The sequence below is a fragment of the Cnephaeus nilssonii genome (genome assembly GCF_951640355.1).
Source record: "Cnephaeus nilssonii genome assembly, chromosome: 10".
NCBI lineage: Eukaryota > Metazoa > Chordata > Mammalia > Chiroptera > Vespertilionidae > Cnephaeus > Cnephaeus nilssonii.
Window position 1 is genome coordinate 18,936,893 of NC_137081.1, and position 25,735 is coordinate 18,962,627.

A 25,735-nucleotide genomic window follows, 5' to 3' on the forward strand; every position below is an offset into this window, starting at 1 on the left:
GTCCAGTGTTGGTGATTTGGTGATGGGTTGTGCTAAACTATCCATACCTGTTACTTGGTTACTTCTTATGAGTAGTGACAGATGGCTGGAGTTAGGGGTGCAGACTGTGGCCAAGGAACAGAATTTTTCTCTGTGTGAGTCTAACTGGACCACAAAGGGATCTGCAATATTGGACTAATTAGCTCCATATGCTAACCAACTGAGCTAAGGAGCCCAGAAAAAGCCACAATTTAATCTCCATAAGAGTCCAAACAAATACGTGTGGATATATTCATCCATGATGAAAAGTATAATTTTGCCACTTAATAAAGCATAATTGAAATCACCAGTCATGTAAGTTTAATATCACTTCTCTCATAATAATACATGGTGTTGACCTACTTGTCTTGCTGGCAGATGGGTTGGTGTTCTGCATCATGATATTAGTAAACATAAGGCCATTGCTTTTCTCATGCTTCACCTCTGCACATCCAAATCGCTCCTTCCAATAGGAAGGAAGGATTGGGAAATACCATGGGGCCGCCATGCCATATGTACCTGTAATAAAATATATATTAGAAAAATAACTATTAATTGATTGTCAACATTAAGCATCAGAAGTTAAACAACATATTACTATATATGGTTCAGAAAATAGTTGTGGGTTGTTGTTGTTTTTTTGATACTATATAAAACTAAAGCGTGGTCTTGGTTTTCAAAGTAAAGTGGCCCAGCCTCTGTGGTTCAATGGTTGAGCATCAACCTCTGAACCAGGAGGTCACAGTTCGATTCCTGGCTGGGGCACATGCCCGGGCTGTGGACGCAAAAAGCAAAATGTTTCTATCTCTCCCTCTTCCTTCCTCTCTGAAATTAATAAAAATATTTTTAAAAAGTAAAGTAAAAAGATAGCTTTTCTTTTATTCTTTCCTTTTTGAACATTTTCATTGGGGTATGATTATATATTATAAAATTTACTCATTATAAGTAGAGTCAGATGTTTAGTAAATTTATAAAGTTGTGCAATTCACATATTAGAACATTTCTATAACTTCAAAAGGTTCTCTTATGCTCATTTGCAGATAATCCCTACGCCCAGTCAAGTCCCAGGTAACCACTGACCTTATTTCTATCTACATATTTGCCTTTTATACAAACTTTATATAAAGAGAATACTCTTTTATTCATTTACAAAAATGTACCAGTATAAACAAGGCTTAATGGAAAAACTCCTAAGCATGTTAGAAATGATGGCTACTTGAGAGCTAGAAGGGGAAAACCCAACTAGTCATTTTCCTTTAGAATTTGGTAAATTCTCCTTAGAATTAAGAGACTGACTTTTGTCTTACACTCCTATTTGTAAAGACTGGATTCCATGCTTCTTAATTCACTCCATCCTATAAAGAAACACCAGAGAAGGAACTCCCAAGTACATTATCTCATCTTAGAAAAATTCTGGTTAATTTTGGTATTTAACTAATTTATTTTTGGAGATTATATATGGTAAATAAAATATTAGAAAATATGTAATAGCTGGTTAATATGTTCATACCTGGGAAAACATTCCTGACATACCAAGCAATAAGGAAGTAAATGAAAGAGTCAGCTAGAATTAGACAGCACAGCCAGCCAAAGGAGGTGGTGTCATCCTGAACGGGGGAACTGTACATATTTTCCCACTGAAGACCTGTAAAGTGAACACATACATTTATTCTTGGGTGAGACATATTGCAGTTGTGAAAGATAAAATCCACTTTTAAAAAGTGAGCCTACCAATGCCCTGCTCCTCATAGCGTGCAATGTATTGACTTGCGTAACTGAATGCCGTTGGCGACAGAAGGCTCTGTGAAGAGAACAAACAGCAATGAGAGTTCTCACAGATTTCATACATTTCACCAAAGGAATCTTAACACACTTAAAACTTTGGACATATGTAGAGTAAAATCATATTTAAAAATACAGAGGTCCCTTACCAAGCATGTCACAACTCTGAGAGAAGAGAAGAGGGAATAGCAGTAAATAAAATCAAGAAAATTGTAACTTGGAAAAGATTTGTTAGAAATCTAAAATATATACCTAAACTTATTAAATGTTGCTCAGAATTTTTAAAAATAAGTAAGTACAAAGTAATGCAATGTTAAGACTAAAGTCAAATGAAATATTAGGAGCCAAATGATGTTTTTACTTTATAAATAGCTTTCAGGTAATAGAAGTGTTATGAGAAAATATACTAAAATATCAATTGATTGAATACTTATTATTGCAACAAATTAAAATTTTAAATTTTGTTTAAACCTAAAGTAGTCAAAGTTAAATGAAAGTTATTTATCACTTTCTATTTCTTTATGGAAACTTCTTAGTCAATAAAGAGGTTTACTTCTGCTTTCCAAATGTCATAATCTTAATACTTTCACTAAAATTCTTAAATTAATCTAGTACTTTTAAATTAAAAAGCAAAAAAAAATTTCAAAATTGATTATATGCTGTTAGTGCATTTATTTTTATGCCTGTAAGTTATATTGCATATCATGAAAACATCAAAATCATTCATATGAAAGAATAATTCCAGTAATAGAGGCTTTAAAGTAAGAAATCTTGATGATCTTTAAAATTTGACAGATTACATTTTAACTGTTCTTTCTTCAGGAACTATTTCTTAACAGCATCAATTTATGGTTTTAGAAACTGTGGGAGAAGTGTTTCTTCTTCATAGTCTTGTGCTTTTAGGGTACACAATGATGTAGAAAAAACTCCCAGAACAGTTTAGCTTATTTTGCAATCACTAAACTTTTAAATTTAAATAACTGTATTTTCAGTTTGAAAGTCTAAAAACAAAAAACAAAAAGGATCCCTTTTTCTCACACACTGGCCATTCCATGTGACAGTTGACTCACCATGAATACTTTCACTACATAGCTCAACTCATCGTCAACTGTGACCAGAACAATAAACGGGAAAAAGGCAATGATGTATATGAGGCTTCCGATTAGAGCGGCGATGTTGGTGTTGTTAAAAAAGACACTGATGAGATAGCTCATGCCGATAACTGAGAAGCTATAGTCCGAAAAATACAGGAACAGAATGAACCCATTGGTTTTAGGAAGAATATTGCCAAACTTGAGGATAACGATGAGGATGGCAATTGTGATCAGCAAAAACCCAACACTCTCGATCAGCCAGGCAAAAAAATGACTGCAGGAGTTCACACCCATCATCTTCATGTACTGTAAAAAGGAAAAAGTGTTAGCTGCTGCTGAAGATGATATGTTCTCAAACAACAATTTTTCTGTACCATGCAAAAATGCCCAAGAGACACTGCACATATGTGAAGGAGGTAGGCATCTTTATGCTTTTCATAAGTCAAGTATGTGTCCATGCTTGTTCTGTGAAAGTAATTTGACCATTTATTCCAGCCCATCTTAGTATGTTCTCAGAGAATCCCAATATAATGAAATAATAAATTATTTGGATGGTGAAGGTTTTATTTGTGTGTGTGTTTACAATTCGATTTTTAACTGGTATCTAACTGATGTCTCCAGATTAAATTACTTTAGAGTAGACCATCAAAATGTATGGTATCCCTTGAAGAATTTTACAACATGAAAATAAAATTTGTCATGAGTATTTTCAGCTGGTGAAAAACCATAGTTTATGCAAAATTCAATGTTGAGACTGATATAATAAAATTATTATTATTATTTTTTACTAAACAATCAGTATTCATGTTCCTGGGAGATATAAAACAGACCTGATTCCTAAGAATTTAAAAGATGGGAAAATTTTGAAGGGAGACTTTCTGGCTTTTGCCACACCTTCCCCATCTTTAAAATCACTGGCAGCCTAGGTCAGGTTTGTCATCTTGGTTTTCCAAAAAGACACCACACACTCAAAATGAACTCAGGTATCTTAGAGAATCTATATCTTTCTCAATTGATATTTTAATAACTCAGTGATACTCATAGAAGTCAAGGCATTTCACCAACATAGAAAAACAGACCAACGTGATGTGTCTATGCATTAACTCAAAGGATTATGAAGGATCTAAATTCCCCTGAACCTTGGTTGTCTCGAATTTGGTGGCATGTGGTATTTGGAGGAACCTGGATATCCTGGTTTCTAGTTTTAACAATTCATAATTAACATTAAACTTCTAAATCTGATATTTCATAAAAAAAAGAACCTCAAAGAAATAGTCCAGTAACTTTACAATCCCCACCTTCTTAACTTGTCTAGGGGGAAAAAAGGGAAATGTGCTCAAGCAAGAGAGTGAATTTTACTTTCTGCCTTTGCAACTTATCACATTTTGATAACTCTTCTGCTCCAGTTGTTACCATGGAAACAGCTACCTGACTGCCAACAGTTTAAGCTGTGGGCCTTAAGCTAATCACCGCTGAGAAAAAGCCTCTGACTTTTCCTCTTAACTTTGCCCTTTCCACACACTCTTTTCTCCCTACTGCTCTCTCCTCCAAGGCCCTATCACCCTTGGTTGTAAAGACTCAACCTATGTTTCCATAGGAAGGGACGTGTGGGTCAAAGTTAAAAAATCAGCATGGAGCGAAGATTCACTGTGGAAGTTTACCCATCATTGAAAACAAAATTACATTTTGGTGTGAAAAAATCCTTACAGATTTTATTTTTAAAAATATTTCTCTGCACCCCAACCCCTTTGAGAAAATTACTGTGTCATGTTTCATGACTACACTTCGAAGATATTCACCTATTCAAGTATGACCATGATGTGTTAGCTCTTTATTTGCCTTTCTTGCTATTTGTAATTTGAAGATGGAAGATGTGGTTTTTGTTGTTGTTTTTCTGAGTGTCTGCCTATTTAAATATAATTAAATGAGGCATTATAGAACCGATGTAGCTACTCCAAAGCTAATATTCACCTCCAAACTTTATGTGGTCTCCAAAATATATTTACCAACCTCCCCCCCCCCCACCACCACCACCACCAATGTATGTCAGTAGGAGACAGTGTCAATATACTTCACAAAGTGGGTATAAAATATCCATGACACTATCAAGGACATGACATAAAGCTGACTCCATTAGTATGAATATGTTTTCCTTTCCTGACAGTTGATAGCTGCAGTATAACATATTTACAAATCTAAAAAATTATCCATCCTTAGCCTTGTTAAAGATAATTCAGCAAACCTGAAAACCAGGACTAAAGGTGTTTATCATTGTAATTTTGAAATTTTTGAGACTCGAGATCAGATTCCTTTTCCCAAGATTTGGTAAAAGTTGGAAACTCGTTATTGCCTTTTATCGAAACAAATCGAGTTAGGTGCTTTCAAAAATACTCACTACTTAAAATTCTAGCATGAAATTTCAGTCTTAAACTTTAGGATTTTATGCCATGAGGAGAACAGCTGCTATTCATAAAGAGTCAGAGCAATGAGAGCATGTAAGTCATCCAGAAATTATCTAGATTCCCTGCCAACTTTGTTATAATAAACAAGACCAAACTTGCTGATGGAAGATGGCCCAGAGAGAATGGTTAGCTATGCTTTCTTGGATGTCGTTAGTTCCTCCTCAAAGTGACAGCTGTCAGGTGCCAGCTTTGTAAGCAGAGTCACGTGTCTCAAGCTTCCCAACCTGCCAGGGCAATGCATCAACACCCAATAACCTGCTGCTCAAGGAAAATCCCCTGGACAGTGGCCAAAGTCTGCCCCAGTTTGTGGCAGAAATTAATGAGAAGAAAGAGATTCTGTAAGATTTTGCATAAATGAAGCTTATACACAGGGATTGGCATTAGTGCTATCAGGAAAAGAAATCATAAATATTCACATATTTTACTTGACAGTAATATGTTGTTCATTCAGTTCAATCATATGCCAAGCACTAATTTGTAAAGAATAATATTTTCTAACTCAATTTAAAAAATTCTCATATCAGTAGGTATTTTTATTACTTTTTAGTAAGATGTACAGGATGTTGTGATCATTGCTTGAAATGTTCCTAATTTCCCCTAGTGATATGGATAATGTATGACAAAAAAGCATAAAAGGTTGTCTAAAGTGAAGCACCAAAGGACTAAAAATCTTTGTATAGTTCTTGGTAACATATCTGCAGCTGATAAATATTTTACTTTACCTGTCTAAACTGAGAAAGGACAACTCCAACTGAATATAGGCACTAAAATTCCCATAAATGACTTACATTAAATAAAATAGATAAAACTAACCCATAAATGAAGAATATATATAATACAAATATATAATACATACATATATATACACATATACATATATATGTATATAATGTGTGAAAAGGGACTCTTCCATGTGTTATAAAAGCAGCTTTTCTATAGCTTTAATATTTTGATTTTTAAAAGCAAGGAATGCAGAACAAAACCCAATTGAAATACATTTTGAAATATTTTTAAAAATACAGTCTTAATCTCTTGAATAAACTTATTTGTCATTAATATTTGTGCTAACTTCTTTATCAAGTTAAAGGAATTCACTGGAGTCATACCATAAGGAGGTCAGGGATTACTGGTTTCATTGAAATAACAACTAACTTGGTTTTCTTGCCCAGATTTGAGAACAATTACAGAAGAAAAAGACTGTGTGTGTGTTTTACCTTTTTAATTTAATTTAGAATGAGAAGGAAATAGAGAGTGGGTAGCTTTAGAATTTAACTAAATATACAAAGGATGACATTAAAAAGTAATTCTGAATCACTGGTAACCTAAGAAATTATCATCATCTTTAAACGTCCTTAAGAGTCCATGCTACTAAAATAACATTGTGAGAGGGAAGGTAGCTATGATGTGGATGTGGAAAGGATTTGATTGGAAGTCAAGACCCTTGAGTTCTAGCCAGATCTACTATTAACTAGCTCCACCATTTTCAGCAAGTCACCCCTCACTTTCTGGGTTTAGCTTTTTTATCTTTAAAAGGAAGGATATTAGTTTAGAACTGTGGGTAGTGGCGGGAGGCTGAGTAGGAGGCACTGGGAATATTCCACTCATTCCTCACCTGCTTCCATTCATCTTGCAAATAGACCATATTCCTTTGAATTCAGGACACCACTGATTTTAAAATGTGCCATAATTTTACATGCAACGAAGAAAGAAAAATCTCTGCCAAATAAATTATAACACCCTATCAAATGCATCCCAATTTCAGAGTCTTTAAAATGTGAAGAAAAAAATCATTACCCTGGAAGTGATAAAATATGGCTAATTGAATGCCTCCCATGTTCCAGCAGTGAGAGAGCTCCATTATAGAAATACAGTGCTGAATGAAGTCTTGGTAACTTTCAGAAAGCTTAAGAGATCAGGCCTAAGTGAATATGAACTGGAAGATTCAAAGCCTGATCCTCTGATTCCAAGTTCACTGATATTTAACCATGTGACTGACCCCCAAGTTCAGCTGGTTAAATTTAGTAAGTGGATGACTGAAAAATGAAGACACAGAACTACCAAACAGACACTTCTTCATTGTTCAAAATGTCTTTCATGTCTTTGAGTGAGAAAGGACTCTTTATTATGCTTTGATATTTTTTGGTGATATACATAGATGCTTAAAAATTACTACCTTTAAACATAAAATAATATAATGTATGTTTCATATGTATATATTATGTATGTAGGTTTATAACTCACACATTTCCTGTGTGTTTCTACCACAAGTAATATTTTTAAGGAAGATATTTATTTTGAAGTAAAAAAGAACTTAGTTTTATCACAGTTTTCTACTTCAAAATTTTCTATTAATCTGTGAAGATTCACTTCTGAGTACCAGGAACCTGAAAGAAAAATATATGGTAGGAATTTGCAACCAAAATCATTGTCCAAGGAATTAAGAAACCATTGCAATCAGTCCTGCATACAACAGGGCTCAAGCCAGTTGATGAGACCTTCATTTATCAACTTGTAACTGAAATCTAAAAATGCAGCTATGAGGATCAACCAGAATTTAACAGAAAAGGTAAGAAGTGTAGGTTCAAACTGTAGGACAACCTTAGAAGCCTGACACTGAATTAACACAAATATGAAGCAGTGCCTTGTACCTTGTAAGGAGAAGTAATCAATTGCCTAGCTGCATTAGCAAAGTCTGAAAAGTACAAGTAGATTAACAGGCTACTCAATTATCTCAGATTGTCAGCCAGGACTTGCAATAATTATTGTGAAATAATTACAGTTTTGAAATGTTTTTGCTTTCTCTTCACTCTTGAGTGTAAGAATGGACTCATTATAGGATGAGCAGACAAAATAATTCCTTTTCCAATACAATCCAAAAATCACACAATGCTTTTTCATGAATTCTAGAAAGAATATATTTTGGATTTGGGGATAATGATGCAGAATATGCTGAAGAAATCATGCTTTACCTCCTAGCTACTGTCTTCCATTGTTATATTATTAACCTAACAGTAACATAACATGAAATTCTTAGTCTATAAATCATGAGTTAGTGGGAGATAGAGGGGAAGGTAATTGAAGGAGACAAGTTATTCTGGAAAGAGAATGTTCTTCTTGAGAGCTGAAACAAGCCATATGTCTATGTCTGTGTCTGGCTGTGTCTATGTCTGTGTTTGTGTCTATCTGTGTCTGAGTCTGAGTCTGTGTGTCTGTGTGTGTGTGTGTGTGTGTGTGTGTGTGTGTGTGTGTGTGTGTGTCTGGGTCTGTGTCTTTGTCTGTGTCTGTGTCTGTCTGTATCTGTGTCTGTGTCTGTGTTTTGTGTGTGTTTTTGTCTGTGTCTGTCTATATCTGTGTGTGTGTGTGTGTCTGTGTCTGTTTCTATGTCTGTGTCTGGGTTTCACATCCCCAGATTCAACAAACCATGGATCAAAAACAGTATTTTTGGTCCACAGTTGGAAATCTGAGAATGAGGAGGGTGGACTGTATGCATTGATCTATGACGTTTTATATAAGTAACTTGAGAATCTGAGCATCTGAGTATCTGTGGGGGTCCTGGAACTAATCCTCCATGGATACCAAGGGACAACTAAAGTTTAGGTGGAAAAAAAAATAAAGTTTTGGTGGAGTCAAAAGTTACATGCAAGATTTTCAACTGTGCAGGGGCCAGTGACCCCAATCCCCATGGGTCAACTCTATATCTATACCTATATTTATATCATTATTTGGACTCATTTAATTACCATGCCAATAATCTTCTTGCTTTAATAGCATTATTGTTATTATTTAGACATCTTTGATAGATCTTAAGTCCTATAGGTAACTTTTTGGGCAAAAATTACTCTTAGGATCATTAATTGTACTTAAATTTTATACAGAATTATTCAGATTTTATTTTCAGAAACACTTTATAAAATACCATCTATGTAATTTTGGGGGAAAACAAAATACTACCTTATCCGCTGCCTTTATGATGCAAGAATATATTTCTTTTTAAAAAATCTTTATTGTTGAAAGTATTATTCAAGTCCCTCCTTTCCCCCCATTAACCTCTTCCAGCCCTCCATAAAATCTATTTCTAAAACACAAGGTATGACTCAGGCTTTCTGAATTTGTATAGGTATAATGAAAATCATAGTAATTAATTATATAAATAGAACTTATTCAGAATAAGAAGAGATTCTCAATATACCTCATGAAGCCGGAGGTCTTTCTCATAAACAAGCTTTTTCACAAATGCAGCTATAAATACAATCCAGGCAACCATGAGCACAATTGGAAGAGAATAAGAGACACTGGTTAGGAAGCTGTAAAAAAAACCAAACAAACAAAAAGAAAAATTCAGTGATCAAAATGAATGTCATACTTACAGATAGCAATATATAAAAAACACACTCCTTCTTACACTTAAATTATACTTCATTTTTGAAATTGAAAATAATCACTAATGTTACCCCTTTATTTATGAAATGTGAAGCTGACAACAGTAGGCCCATGATTTTCTTGCTCTAAGGCTGCAAGGACAAAAAACAGCTCTAAAGTGTTAGATAAAATTGTCATATTGTTTAAAGGGTGTTTGAGTATGTCTTGTACAGGAAAATGATTATCATCTATACTAATAAAATGGTAATATGCTAATTAGACCGGATGTCTTCCGGATGACCATCTGGACGTCCTTCCTGACAAAGCCGGGCCTGGGCGAAATCGCCTGCCCACAGTCCCGGGTGCCTGCAGCTGTGGCTGCAGCCCGGGAGAGGGAGAAGCTGCCCACCCCGCAGTCCCGGGCAGCTGCGGCCCGGGTGAAGCCGCCTGCCCATGGTTCCCTACACCTACGGCTGGCCTGGGAGAAGCCGGCCGGGGTCCCAGGTGCCTGCGGCTTGCTGGAGGAGGGAATCCTGGGTCCCAGGTGCAGGGCCAAGGTAGAGGCAGTTAGAGGCGATCAGGCAGGCAGGCAGGCAGGCAGGCAGGCAGGCAGGCAAGCAGTTAGGAGCCAGCAGTCCTGGATTGCGAGAGGCATGTCCGACTGCCCACAGAGATCAGGCCTAAACCAGCAGTCGGACATCCCCCAAGCGGTCCCAGAATGGAGAGGGTTCAGGCTGGGCTGAGGGAATCCCCTCCCCTCCGCGTGAATTTCGTGCACTGGGCCTCTAGTATAGATATAATTGCAAGGCCCCAAACCCTGCTGCCTAAACCAAATTCTTATCTAAAAGGCAGACTTAACATTAGGTGATAATTGGTTTATCTTCCCAAATTACTGTATTTATGTACTCTTTGGAAGTTCATAGTGATTATTAAACTAAATTGTCCAAAATAAGATAAAATAAAACTCAAGACATTTAATTTAAAATGCAGACAAAGAACTTGAATTCAGGAGATTTTTCATAAAGAGTATAGAAATGTCTTTCTTTGTAATGTGTGAACTAGAGGGTTACACACAGGAAGACCTCATCAGAACCCACCTGTATTCCTGAGTGACCTGCCCATGATACCTGAGGGTTCTAATGCAGTGTTTCTCAAAGTTGAACATTCATCAGAATTACCCAGAGGGCTTACTTACTGAAACACAGATTTCTGAGCTCCACCCATAAGCTCCTGATTTATTATATCTGGGTTGGGATAAGGGATTTGGATTTTAAATAATTTCCCAGAAGATTGAGAACCATAGCTTCCTACTTTGGCCGTCTTTCTATGAGCTAAGCAAATGAGTAGTTTTCAATGAGAGAAACTCTAAATTGATCTGATTTGCATATTAGGCTTCACTGAGGCTTTTACCTGGAGAAAGGTCCCAAGGCCATTTCCTTTTTAATCTATAAGGCTAAGAAGGAATTACCTTCAAGTTCCCCATGAAAAATACAAGTATTAATGGAACATGACATCACCATCATTCATTCTCACTTTAGCATCAGAACTGTAACTCCATCAGAAATATGAGGGTGTTTTTTTTTGTTGTTGTTTTTTTTGTTTTTGTGGGAGAGGAGTGAGGGAGGGTTGGGGCCATATGCAATTTTTTGGTTCCTAAGAACCTGTCTGGCCTGGAGTAGGCACTTAAAGGATATTGGTTGAATGAATTTTGTCTTGGTTCAGATCCAGCCCTGATGTTGCATCTGGCTCTAGTATTAGGCAAAAGCCCTCATTCATTAATAACAAATCCCCTGCAATGATTCTTTTAAGTGATTGTGTATTTTAGATTTGATATAGGACAAAGAAAAAAAAATGCTGGTCTCATAATCTAAGGATCAGTGGGGTACCAGCTCTACAACTTGGGACACATAACATAACCTTTGTGAATTTTAATTTTTTTTCATCTGGAAAGCATGGCTGATAATACCTGCTTGAGAGGAACAAATGAGCTAATATATGCAAAAGTACTTTGTATGTGACAGAGTTTATTAGTTTATGTACGTGTGAAGCATTATGATCATTCTCGCATATAGAATGCAAAGTATAGTTACTTTTAGTCTTAAATGAAATATCCATGTACCTGGGATTTACTAGGGGGAAAAAAGGAAGCAGGAAAATAGAGGAGAGTTTTCATTTAATTGAACCCACAGGTCTTTACTATTACTGCAAGCCATTGCGTTTCACTCGTGGGTCAGGCTGCAAAGTCCTTCCTGGCCTTCACAATAAGCAGCTCACCTTGACAACCAACGGACCCAGCCCTTGCCTGTCTGCTGTATCACAGCTGCACAAAGCGTTACATACCCTCTTCGAGTCTATAGCTGTTGAAGCTATACATCCATACAGAGAAAGAAAAAACCATTCAGAGCATCTGTATTGTATATAAATTGCAATAACTGGGCTGAATAATGTGTACAATTCCTTTAAAGTAATATTCAGCCTCAAGCTTTTGTGTATGAGAATGAGCTTGAAAACACTTAGCCCTCCAACCATTTTTTTTTTTTTTTTTACTATGGCCAGAGTGGAGGAGCCATTCAGTGTTACCCGGCTGGAAGATTTCTTGAACATTCATATTCAATTGTCTAACAGCGTGATACTTATGTATGTTTTTTTTTGTTGTTGTTCATTCAGCAAAACCACTTTAAAGATTCCTAGCAAGTGGACTAAAGGTACATGACATAGTTTTAGGCAGCACATTATTTATCTAGAGAGTTGATCAATGATATGTTCCATCAAAACTTTCTATGCAATTGACCATGCATTCACATATTTCTAATTAAATATGAGAATTGGAAGGGATTTTAAGATTGTCTTGTTTAACTCCCTCATCAGACTAGAGAAAGGTAAGACTGGCAGAGAGTGGGTAATATGAAGTCATGCAGCTGTGCGTGCACTGAAGGCTGGAGCCCAATACTCTGAATTCTGCAATCAAAGTCCTTGGAAAGCTAAGAGTTATGATAAAGAAAACATGGATCATTTGGTAAAAATCAATCCCATCTTGTTGTTAACGTTAGAGTTGTGCCAGAAACAAGCATTTGACAAAAGTTTGGTGAATATTTCCCCTTTCGCTTCAGATGTATGAAAGAACAGACATAAATGCGTTCTCAGAAAAACGGTGGATTATTAAGAAGGGCTGAAAGTGCACCGACTTACTTGTCTTTCATGTAGCAGGGGTAAGGAATTGCTTGGACCTGGACTGCTATTTCCTGGGAGTTCCTTCCAGTCTGCAATTCAATGATTGCTCTTTCAATATTATCCTGTAAGTAGACAAAAGCCCGGCCATAGATCTGGTTGTGTGATGGAGAATTATGCGGCCCCGGGGCCCAAATCTTGGTCCTTATGTTTCTTGTGGTCTGTGAGGTCTTGAGACTCATGCGGATGGTATATTTTACGACAGGAGGAAGAGAGACATTGTCAGAGTCATAGCCTCGGTACTGGCTTGTGTTAGAAGGAAGCTTAAATATAACACCTAAAAATAAAATGGCAACAACAGCAGAAAGGTTAGTTTATGGTTGGCATCATTCATTGTTTGGAAGGTACACATAGGGGATTTTCAAACAGGCAATTTAGTAGTAATGTGACAGTAAGTTCAGGCTCCCAATTTACAGAGAAGATGGCTAATTAGGAGTTACAATCTGAGAGATTCAAAGCAAGAATTTAAAGATATAATCACAAAGTGGCCAGATTAAATATATCAGTCCAAGCCAGTTACTGAAATCACACACACACACACACACACACACACACACACACACACACTTCACAATGAATAATCTTGACTAATTATAAGGATTGACTCAACTTTACCCTGTAACTATGGAATCCTTTTTCAGTTTTAATTTTAACCATATCAACAAAATTACATATAAGTTGAAGGTTCCTTTGACGATAAGGATGGTTGACTTCGTGAAAGGTTCTTATTTCTAAGGACATTGGAGTGATTGGAGTGGACAGTACCCTCCCCCTGCCCCCACCACCCTGACTACTTCTCTGAGTTCTGGATGAAAAAGGTGAGGAAAGAATTTGGCCAATTTTAGTACAAAGAGAAACTCAAACTCTAGCTGAATAACACTTACTTCCAAAGAGTTCGTTGCTTTTGTAGAGTCTTGCAGCCTCTCTCTCCATTTCATCTACACTTTCTGCTGCCTGAATGCGGTCATATAATACACAGGAGGAAATATTTACTGTCAGGGAAGATAGTGTGTTGAGATGATCAATGAGGTCGATGCTGTTCTCTAATTTCAGCCTTAGAATATCTGAAGAAGCAAAGCAAAACAGACAGAAAGCATGTTATGATGTTGTATTACAATGTTGTTTCTTCCAGTAGTACTATGAGACAAAAGAATGATTTGGTAAGTATACACTAAACTAGACAATAAATGATAGGAAGTTGCAAAATTTACTCTAAAAATATCTAATACCCTACATTGAGGAAAATGTGTCCATATTCATTGAGGACAATGTTCAATTACAAATGCAGTAAACCCAAGCTCAAAGAACAATACAAACTAAGTTAAAAGTATATTCTGCTGTAATTCAAATAACCAATGGCTAAATGTGAATAATTAAAAAAAATCTATCTACATGTAGTTAGAAAGAAAACTATAAACGGGAGATGAAATTTTCAAATAAACAGTAATGCCTGCTTTGTTTAGAGAATGGGAATGTAATAATTTAAACAAAGAAAAGCCTATTCAGAATGTGTATAAAACAAATCAATTATATTATTTAACATGTTGTTCTACATAATTATTTCTTAGGAGACTGTGACAATCTAAGCCACACACAACTTTCTAATATTGTTTGATTTAAAAGCTATGTGGGTTATCTCTATTGATATCTGTATTAATAGTGATCTAGATAAAATGATCAAGATTTTATTTCAGATAATTACTCTAGAAAAAAGAGAATTTAATTTCTCTTCAATTTCATGATTTCTTATGAGGAAATCAACTCAGACAAAGAGCAAATAGGAAATTGCAAGTCAATAAATCACTTGGCCAATTAAATTTTCACTGACTTCATCATGAATACTGAGGAGGCTGTGAATATCATAAATTCCTCCTCATAGAACCAAACAGGTCTCTTCCATTGTCCAGTATAAGACTAAAGTTCTCACAGAAGGCAACTTCTTAAATGAATTTCTCATTGGAATTTAAAGGGAAATATTTTGCTTGATACCTATGTTGGTGGGGGAGGGGTAAATTTGTGGTTGAACAGTGGCCTCCAGTGGTCATTGGAAATCAACACAACACCAAGGATTCTTTAAGAATGCTGGTAGATATAAAAGGCATCCAAATTGGAAAAGAACAAGTAAAGCTGTCTTTATTTGCAGACGACATGATATTGTACATAAAAAATCCGAAAGACTCCGTCAAAAAACTAATAGACTTAATAAATGAATTCGGCAATGTAGCAGGATACAAAATTAACGCCAAGAAATCTATGGCATTTCTATACACCAATAGTGAAATTACAGACAGAGAGACTAAAAAGGCAATCCCATTTACCATCGCACCAAAAAAATTAAGATGCCTAGGAATAAACTTAACTAAGGAGGTAAAAGACCTATACACGGAAAACTACAGGACACTGAAAAAAGAGATAGAGGAAGATGTAAACAGATGGAAGAACATACCATGTTCATGGATTGGTAGAATCAACATCATTAAAATGTCCATACTACCCAAAGCAATCTATAGATTCAATGCACTCCCCATTAAAATACCAATGGCATATTTCACAGACCTTGAAAGAACTCTCTAAAAATTCATCTGGAATAAAAAAAAGACCCTGAATAGCCACAGCAATCCTGAGAAAGAAGAATAAAGTAGGAGGGATCTCAATACCAGATTTCAAGCTGTATTACAAAGCCACTGTTCTCAAAACAGCCTGGTACTGGCACAAGAACAGACATATAGATCAATGGAACAGAATAGAGAATCCAGATATTGACCCAAACCACTATGCTCAATTAATATTTGACAAAGGAGGCATGAACATACAATGGAATAAAGACAGTCTCTTCAATAAATGGTGTTGGGAAAATTGGACAGATACATGCAAAAAAAAATGAAGCTAGATCACCAACTTATGCCATACACAAAAATAAACTCAACATGGATACAGGACTTAAACATAAGACAGAAAACCATAAAAATCCTAGAGGAATCCACAGGCAGCAAAATCTCAGACATATGCCAAAAGAAATTCTTCACTGATACTGCCCCTAGGGCAATGGAAGCTAAAGAGAAAATAAAAAAATGGGACTACATCAAAATAAAAAGCTTTTTTATAGCAAAAGAAACTATCAACAAAACAACAAGAAAGCCCACTGCATGGGAGAACATATTTGCAAATGGTATCACTGATAAAGGTTTAATCTCCAACATCTACAGGCAGCTTATACAACTTAATAAAAGGAAGATAAATGGTCCAATAAAAAAATGGGCAACGGACCTAAATAGAATCTTCTCAAAAGAAGACAGAAGGAAGGCCAAGAGACACATGAAAACATGCTCAACGTCACTAATTATCCAAGAGATGCAAATCAAAACAACAATGCGGTACCATCTCACACCTGTCAGAATGGCTAACATCAACAAATCAACAAACGACAAGTGTTGGCGAGGATGTGGAGAAAAAGGAACCCTCGTGCACTGCTGGTGGGAATGCAGACTGGTGCAGCCACTGTTGAGAACAGTATGGAGTTTCCTCAAAAAACTGAAAATGGAACTCCCATTTGACCCAGTAATCCCACTCCTAGGAATATATCCTAAGAAACTGGGAACACCAATAAGAAAGGATATATGCACCTCTATGTTCATAGCAGCACAATTTACAATAGCTAAGATCTGGAAACAGCCTAGGTGCCCATCAGCAGATGACTGGATCAGAAAACTATGGTACATCTACACAATGGAATATTATGCTGCCATAAAAAAGAAGGTATTCTTACCATTTGCAGCAACCTGGATGGAATTGGAGAACATTATGCTGAGTGAAATAAGCCAGTCAATGAAAGAAAAATACCACATGATCTCACTCATTTATGGATAATAAAGAACATTATAAACTTGAACAAAAAGATAGATACAGAGGCAGTAAAGCATCAAACAGACTGTCAAATTACAATGGGAAGGTTAGGGAGAGGTGGGGAAGATAAGAGATCAACCAAAGGACTTGTATGCATGCATATAAACATAACAAATGGACGCAAAACTCTGGGGGTGAGGACATATATGGGAGTGGGGTGGGGGGGGGCAATGGTAAGATATGTACACATATAATACCTTAATAAAAAAATTGAAAAAAAAAGAATGCTGGTAGATAGAGTCAAAGAAGAGCTATGAGGGTTAGTCATCCCCAAATTCAAACTATACAGTGCCTTAGATACTAAGCTACATACACAACACATACAACTATAGATATCAATTGCTATATTCATTTTAGCCATTTTTAAATTCTAAAAATGATACCTCTATCTAAAGTTAGGAATAATAAAATTCATGTAAGAACTTTATAGTACATTCATGATATTTTGGTTCCTTACCCAGATGATACTTTTAGAGAATAATTCCACTAGTATCTTTCTTTAATCAAACTAGGCTGGATATAATAAAGTGAATACAATTATATACAAAGTGCAATACAAATGTAGGCATAATTCCTCCCCAGTGGTTTGTAACCTAAGACACTATGTCCCTGTAGCTCCAAGGAGGAAGATGGGGTATTTTCCCTCTGCTGCCAAATTCGGATACTCTCAATCCCTTCTTCATACCCATGGTTGCATAGCAACAGCGAATCAGACTAAATTAGAGGTCTTGCATCCCTCAGGTTGAAGGTGGGGATGTGGCAGAGAGAGTGCATGAGTTCAGATGGTTTCCTTTGATCTTCTTCAGCTGTTCCTTTTAAATGATCATGAGAGGAGGATCCAACCTGACTACTGATTTAGGTTTAGTATTTTCTTTTGAGTCTCTGCATTGCCTTTGTTTTGCTTCTGACAACTCTATAACCTCTCCCAGTTACATTCTGGTTTAGTCAAAGTGATACTGAGCCTAGTGGAGATAAAATGTTAAATGTAGCCAGAAAGAAATCATTTCATCTTCTTTTGTCCTTAAGGACTTGCTTTTCATTAAGCTACAAAAAAATATAAAGTGTCTTCTTATTTTTAACAACCCAACAACCTATCTGTGATTTTACAAAAAGCTGCATTTACAGTTGGAATATATAGCCTTATAATTAGTGAAACTAACCACAGGTATAATTACTACTTATAATGGTACAACTATTGGGGAATATGATAAACATATATCCAGGATCTTACTTTTCTTAGAAAAACTAGCTAAAAACCAATTAAAAGGAAAAAAGAAAGGAATGTCTCATAGGGGCAATGGTTTTCACATTTCTGACATGACGAGTGAGTAAACGTTTTGTGAATATGGACTCACCGAGTTCATCTATCTGTTTCAATAGTTCAACGGCATCAAGTCCCACGGAGAATTTTATAAAAACTTGCACAAAGGGATTCCTTAGTGTATTCTAACAAATAATGACAGGGAATCGGTTTTAATATAAGAGGAAAACATTATTAATCACCATCTCTCTAATAACACCCACTGTGAAATGAAGCAACCACCATGTGCACTATCAATGCACCATGTTGCAAAGGGTCACATAGACATTCTTGAGAAAGGAAGAGAAGGTATGTGGCTGGTAATGACCTGAATGGCTGGGCTTTTGCTTGTCTGTAGACACAAATTGGTTAGCATGCTAACATGGCCAGATATGACCATAATCATCAACATTAGGAAATTATGTTTAATGTAGCAATACTTTTTCCATAGCTAACTAATTTGCATTTGTTTTTAACATATGATATACAAAATTTTGATGGTTCATAGTTAAATTTTATTAAACTGAAACAAACAAAAACAGTTAAAAATTGGGATGTCTACAAGGAATTTGACATCACAACTCATTTGTGTATTAGTTCTACTTTCTAGCTGTGAAGCTTTCAGCAGGCACTCAGTCCTTTCTACCTTTAGTTCCTTTTCTGTAAAGTAGGGATGAATGACTCATCAGAAAAGTCTAATGTAAATTATTATATATTTTTTATACTCTAATAACTGAACATGAAAAAAATAAACTGATAATAAAACTTTAAATTACATCAATTCTCTTCTTCAATTGATAACTGATCTAACTCTGATGCTTGAACTCTAATTATCAACAGCTCTGTGTGTGATTGAAACATTTTGAAAATATCATGCATCTCTCATAAGAATAGCAAATTATACTTTTCAATCAGGCGTCACTGTATTTGAATTGCATTGTCAAATCTTTAACCTAGAGTGTCATGTGTTTTAACCAAAGAACTCCCCAAATTTAACATTCTTCTCCAGTGTATTAGTATTTTAGGAAACCTGCTTCTGTTAAAATAGCAAAGCACACTATAAAGTAGAAAAATAAATAAATAGGCATATTTTAACTAGAGTTTACAGCATTTTATTTTGGGGAAACAGATTTACACCACTAGCTATAGCCTCCAGATCACTGTAAGATGGCTTATCTCTGAATTACAGACAAGGTGCAATTTAAGAGGTGAGGATGGTTATGAACATGAGTGACAGATCTGTTATCCTGTCTCAGACCCACTCTCTGAAGGAGAAGCAATTTTAATCTGTTGAATATGGATACTAAGTCCCTATCTTATCATTCCCATAATGAAGGTGATTAAAATCTCAAAGAATTATAAGACATAGGAAAGTGAGCGGCAGGACCATCTCCTACCTGGAGCATTGGAATCGTCTGGTTTAACAGATGGAAAGAATTCATGAAAAGTGGTGACTGGTTCATCCACTCCTGAGATTTTTCTCTTAATTCTGCCAGCTGCCTCAGAGTTACATTAGACTGAAAGACAAAAAATAAAAACAGATATGGTTTATTAGTATTTGTCCTAGATTTCATAAAGGTCTCTTAAGGTTTTGTTACATAACTTCAAGGAACACTTTCAAAAGGTAAAAAATATTGTCAGAATTTCCCACATGGTCAAAGCTTTTTATTTTTTTAATATATATTTTTGTTGATTTTACAGAGGAAGGGAGAGGGAGAGATAGAAACAACAATGATGAGAGAAAATCATTGATTGGCTGCCTCCTGTACGGCCCCCTCTAGAGATGGAGTCCACAACCCAGGCATGTGCCATGTGCCCTGACCAGGAATCGAACCATGACCTCCTAGTTCATAGATCTATGCTCAACCACTGAGCCACACCAGCTGGGCTTGTCAAAGGTTTTTGAATGGCAGCTTTTATAGGGTTAAGATTACTAATAAAAATTCTGATAAATTTAGGGTTTGCTTCATTCCCATAATGGATTTGTAGCCAAATGAAACCATGTTTTCTGCAATTCTCACAAGTTATTAACTTTACAAATGATACACTTAAGTTTACTGTTAAAGAAACAGTAAAGTTCAAAGATAAAGGAAGAGGATAGAGTCATATATTGCTGGTGGAAACAGATGTTACAGGCATGTGTGTTTTTAAAGCAATCTGACATTAGTTATTAAAATAAAATATAATACCCTTCAATCTTTCAATCTTGAACATTCATCTCACTGAATGAAATAAAAATACCATTGTGTAAAATCATATGCACAAGAGTATTTGTTGCCACATTGTTTACATTAGCAAAAATCAAAAGTAAACTCTTGATGGTATGAAAACCTCTATGGTATAAAAATTTTCAATCTTCAAAAAGAATGAATTAGTCTATACCTATTGAGTGGAAGAATTTCCACAAGGTATTGTTGTATGAGCAAAGTATTATAATGCTACCTAATTTTAATAATGCAAACAATGACCAAAGAACTCTGCATATGAATATATATAGTTTAATAATTTATAGAGGATGAGAGAAATGTGCATAAATTATAGAAAGGCATATCCTTGAATGTTAACATTCATTAGTTTACATGGAAGAAAGAGTGGAATAAGGAAGGACAAAAAGAAAAGGTGAGAACCAAGCAGAAAGGAAAGAACGAAAGAGACAGCACTAGAAAATAAGCATATAATAACTTAATTGTTACAAAATTAGGTACAAATGTGTAGTCAATACAGCGAGTAAGGTATTAAAATGTAATGCAATAAAAACAAAGAACACTCTAGAAATCAGTGATGCCCTCATGTCCATTTCTATAGACCTAAAATAATGTTATATTCACATAAACTATCTATATATATAAAACGCTACGCAACCAGCCAATTGGCCAGTAGGTATGACGTGCACTGACCACCAGGGGGCAGACGCTCAATGCCGGAGCTGCTGAGCAACAGCAACTTTGCAGAGTGCCCTCTCGCACTCAAGGACCCCCTGGGGAATGTTGGACTGCTGGTTTTGACCTGATCCCCACAGGCCAGGCTGAGGAACCCCACCTGCAGGAGGGACCCCTCTCACTCTGCAGATGCCCTTCGAGCCCCAGTGCCACCCCAGGTGCAGCTGGCCAGGGGAGGGACCACAGGAGGTTGGCTCCAGGGCATGTCTAGCCTGTCTCACCCAGTCCCACGCCCCTGGCCACCTTCTAATTAATTTCCTTTCAATGTGCATGAATCTATGCACTGGGCCTCTATTAGTTTAATAACCAAATAATGGTAAAACAGAGATTTTTTTTAACTTTTATTCTATCATTTTAAAAGTATTAAGTTTTGCCTGGCCAGTTTTCTCAGTAGTTAGAGCATCGATCAGCAGACAAAAGGGTCACAGATTCGATTCCCAGTCAAGGGCATGTACCTCGGTTGCAGATTTGTACCTCGGCCTGGCCCCAGTCAGGGGGCACAAGCAGGAAGCAACCAATGATGTGTCTCTCATGTCTATGTTTCTCTCTTTTTCCCCCTTCTCCCTCCCTTTCACTCTGTCTAAAAATCAATGGGAAAAATATCCTCAGGTGAGTATTAAAATAAAAAAGTATTAAGTTTATAATTCAAATCATTAAAGCCAATTTTAAAAATGAGAGGGAAATACTATTATGGTTAAATTAGATAAGTATAACTACTATTAATAATGTTGTCTTTCTCAACGTCTACCTCTTATATAAGATGTTAAATTGTACAACCAAATATGAAGTCAAGAGTCTATAATTTAGGGATTCTTTTTGTTTAAATTGGTTATATAATGGCTCATTATTATTTTTTCTAGTGCCATTCTTTTTTACATACTTTGAAAGTCAGACAGAGTTATAGAAAAATAATTCTACTTTGGGAGATAAATTGAAAAATCTGAGGCCCTGCTTTAAGTAGCCTCATTCTCAAGCATCAACATGGTACATTCTCTTCAAAGAACTACTACACAATCTACATTGTTTGCACATATACAGAGTAGAAGTAGAGAACTGTTAATAGCTTCAGAAAGCCACATAAGATATAAAGAAATCTGAGTCAGCTAGAGTAAATTTGGAAGTTGGTTACTTTAAAAATCATTTTAATATGCACAATAGAAACTTTGATTTATAATGGTCAAACCTTTTCCATTATTGCCCTTGTGACTGGAGTATATGGTGCATACAAAATCTTTCCCAACAACATAGGTTTCAAGAAAGCCCAAATCACAGGTCCAGCGGGCATGTTAATGATGTCTTTATAAAGGGAGAAGCAAAAGGGTGCTGGAAAGAAGAATAAAACATTTTAGTATTTGTATTTCAAATCTATTTCCTGATGGCAAATTGAGACTTTTATCACACCAAAAAATACATGCCTTAGCACTAACAACAGATGTGAGGCATTTAATATCAAAGTTAGAAAGCATAGTAACAAATCTTTTTAGGTGTAAAAGTCTAACCCAATAAACAAGCCCACAAGAAGTGATGGCATTTTGCCAAGAGGAGTTAGCAAGGTTGAAAATCACATTTCAAAACTGCTTCCAACAGATCCACATCTCCAGCACTTAATTTATATATATATTAACTCGGAATGTACCAGATACATAAGAGCTGTTTAATAAATGTTTGTTGAATGAATAAAAAGAGGAGTGAATGAGTCAATACAATTGCTGTACTAAACATCTATAGTATATTATTTGATCGTGTTTTGCATCTCAAAGTTTATAGATCACGTAAATAACTTTGATGCACCACTAAATGCTCATACTTCTGCTGCATTCCTGGAACTCCTCCTATATGCTGATGCTAGTTTCTAGTTCTAGAACGTTAAGAAAAAATATGGACTGAGCAGATTTAAGGTGTGTGTTTTTTATGTTATCTATTGTCAAGGAAGATATAAGTATGACTGACAAATTCTTCGTGTTGTGGTTTAGTGACTAGACTTTGCAGCAGACACCTGGGCTCAAATCACAACTCTGATATTTAAAAGTTGGGTGACTATGACCAGATTCCTTCATCTTTTTGTGCCTCCCATCCCCTTACTAAGATGGAGATACAATCATGCACATCTCATAGGATGGTTGTGAAGAATGAATGAGTTAATATACATAACATGCTTGACATGTGATAAGTGCTGTACAAATCTTTTCTTTTTATACTTGGAGGAAATTAACCATTTATTACAAAAGGGTAAGATATAGTAGACAATGTTGTTAGGAGACATTACCATGCTGATTTTCAGGTATACTCACTGGTATGTGTAGGAATTCCATATTTTTCAGCAATTTCCTCTTTACTTAATTTATAAGTCAAAAAGTCTTTGGTGTGGTTGCCTTTTTGCCTCTGGGAGGAGGGTAGCAAGGCGGTTAAGTATTCAGTGGTGATTCCTTGGGAACACAATGCTTGGGAGATGGTACTAAATGACCCTTGAGCTGTGCTCATCCGGTTGCTTCTGTACATTGCCTGTGAGATCAAAATCCATGATGTCTGAATATTATATGAGCAATAAGTGTTATTGAAAACAATAAAAAAGAAAACCTGGCCAAACTTAGAGTATTCTTATAGTTTCCATAATTGTTTTAAAACGTGCATCCCAAATGTAAATGCAGAATTTTAAACTTCACCAATTTAAGTGACCAAAACTTTTGCTGGAGTAGAAGAGTTTTCCTGTAGGAGATTTTTTGTAGTATACTTTATTTATAACAATGCATTATAACCAATTTCAAATAAACGTTAATGTGGCAAAAGGAATTTTCTGACATTACGGGGTGGCTTTTCTACCTGCGTTAAGGGGACACTTCTGGGCAGATGCATTTGCTTCAGGGACCTCATTTTGCTGAGCAGCGGACGGGTGCCGGAAGCCAGCTGGTTGAGAATGCCTTTTAGCTTTATGAAGAGTTCTATCATCTTTTCTACTGGCTTTTGATCTTCCCTAGGGAAAATCACCTAACAGAAACAGAATAAAAATAAATTATTTATGCGGAGAAACCGGAACCTTCACACACTGTTGGTGAGAATATTAAAAGGGACAGGAACTTCGGAAAACATTTTGGAAGTTTATTAAATGGTTAAACATAAATATACCATACAATCCAGCAATTCCATTCGCAGGTATTTACCTGAGAGAAATGAAAACACATGTCCACACAAAGCTTGGAACGTTCATTGCAGCATTACTCACAATAGCCAACAGGTGGAAACAATCCAAATGAATGGATAAAACATACGGCCTTAAATTGGAATACTATTTGACAATTTAAAGTGAAATACTGACATATGTTACAACATGTATGGAACTAAAAAATATAACACTAAGTGAAAAGACCCAGACACAAAGACCACGTATTGTATAATTCAATTTCTATTAAAAGATCTAAAAAAAAAAAAAAAAAAGGAAAATCTTGGGCTAAAGGTCAAAATGAGAAGTGACTGCAAATGGACACCGGTTTCTCTTGGAATTGATGGAAATGTTCTATAATTAGATTGTGTTAATAATTGCATAATTTTTAATATTTACTAAAAAAATTTAATTGTATACTCGAGTGAATTTTATGTTATCTAAATAATCCTCAATAAAGTTTCCCAAAAAATCATTTAAAAAGTAAGGTAAATATCAATTACATAATTCTTCATGTATACTATTGCTCAATATCATGTAATGTGCTCCTGAAAAGCAGAAAACTGTCCAAAAGCTCATGTGCTTTATCAGGCTTAATCAGAATCACACAATGCATTTCTACTGCAGAAAAACAACAACACTGAAAATATTTCAAAAATTTAAAGTCATTCATTTATTTATTAAACAAACATTAACTGAATGCCTACTACGTTCCCAGCACTGGGCAAGGTGATGGGTGTACAGTGGTGCACAAATTGGCATCCTCTTTCCAATAAGAGAGCTTTGGTCTAAGAGGAAAAACAGATATCAAATAAGTCAACAAACAAAAGGCTGGGGAATATGATTAGCTAGATTTTAGCTAAGAAATAAAAGGGGGTCTTTCCAAGATAGAATCCCAAAGAAGAGAAAGAACAAATAATAAAACAATAAGGAGAAGAAGGTTATAGACTCGGGGGTAGGGAGTGGGGGGACATGTGAGGTCCATTAGGAAGGAAAACTCTTGAGAGGTCCAAGGGAGAAATAAACCACCATTATGAGCACAAGATTTAGTTGGAAAGATATCATGAAGACATAGCTGCCTCCATAGCACAGCTACTAACTGCCATCAGATTTTTCTAAAGTAGAATCAAAAGTCTAGCCATTCCTAGTTTAAAATAACATGACTAATGATGAGAAATTTGTTTATTAATTTTGTTTTTATTACTTTTGTTTGCAAAAGAATTAGGTATGGTCTTCAGCTTGTCAAATGCACATGTTTAATTACTGGACTCAACAAGAAATGTTTGGTTTGATATCTTCCCTGCAGAGGCATAATAAAATAAAGATGAAAATTTTAGATGAACAAAATTAATTATATCACTTCATATGGATGTGAGGTTATAGTTTATGTAAAAATAACCATTTGTTTAGTTAGGGGGTATTTTCTGAATTTTTCCTATGGGCCAGGCACTGTTCTTGGCATTTGAGATGTTTCGGTGAACAAAGAGTACCTA

At 35.7% G+C, this 25,735-nt stretch overlaps 1 protein-coding gene across 1 annotated transcript in view; it reads right to left on the minus strand.

The window, feature by feature from the left end:
* The window catches only part of ABCA12 (ATP binding cassette subfamily A member 12), a gene marked incomplete at both ends in the record, with an annotated part of 173,372 nt that overhangs the window by 43,518 nt on the left and 104,119 nt on the right, over window positions 1-25,735 (minus strand). The window contains 12 exons of the mRNA XM_079782526.1: window positions 382-537; window positions 1,529-1,663; window positions 1,750-1,819; window positions 2,871-3,200; window positions 9,546-9,660; window positions 12,905-13,220; window positions 13,828-14,007; window positions 18,202-18,292; window positions 19,544-19,663; window positions 22,269-22,408; window positions 23,377-23,587; window positions 23,906-24,070. Coding sequence (XP_079638652.1) covers window positions 382-537; window positions 1,529-1,663; window positions 1,750-1,819; window positions 2,871-3,200; window positions 9,546-9,660; window positions 12,905-13,220; window positions 13,828-14,007; window positions 18,202-18,292; window positions 19,544-19,663; window positions 22,269-22,408; window positions 23,377-23,587; window positions 23,906-24,070 — 2,029 coding nt within the window. The remainder of the gene's footprint in view (window positions 1-381; window positions 538-1,528; window positions 1,664-1,749; window positions 1,820-2,870; window positions 3,201-9,545; window positions 9,661-12,904; window positions 13,221-13,827; window positions 14,008-18,201; window positions 18,293-19,543; window positions 19,664-22,268; window positions 22,409-23,376; window positions 23,588-23,905; window positions 24,071-25,735) is intronic.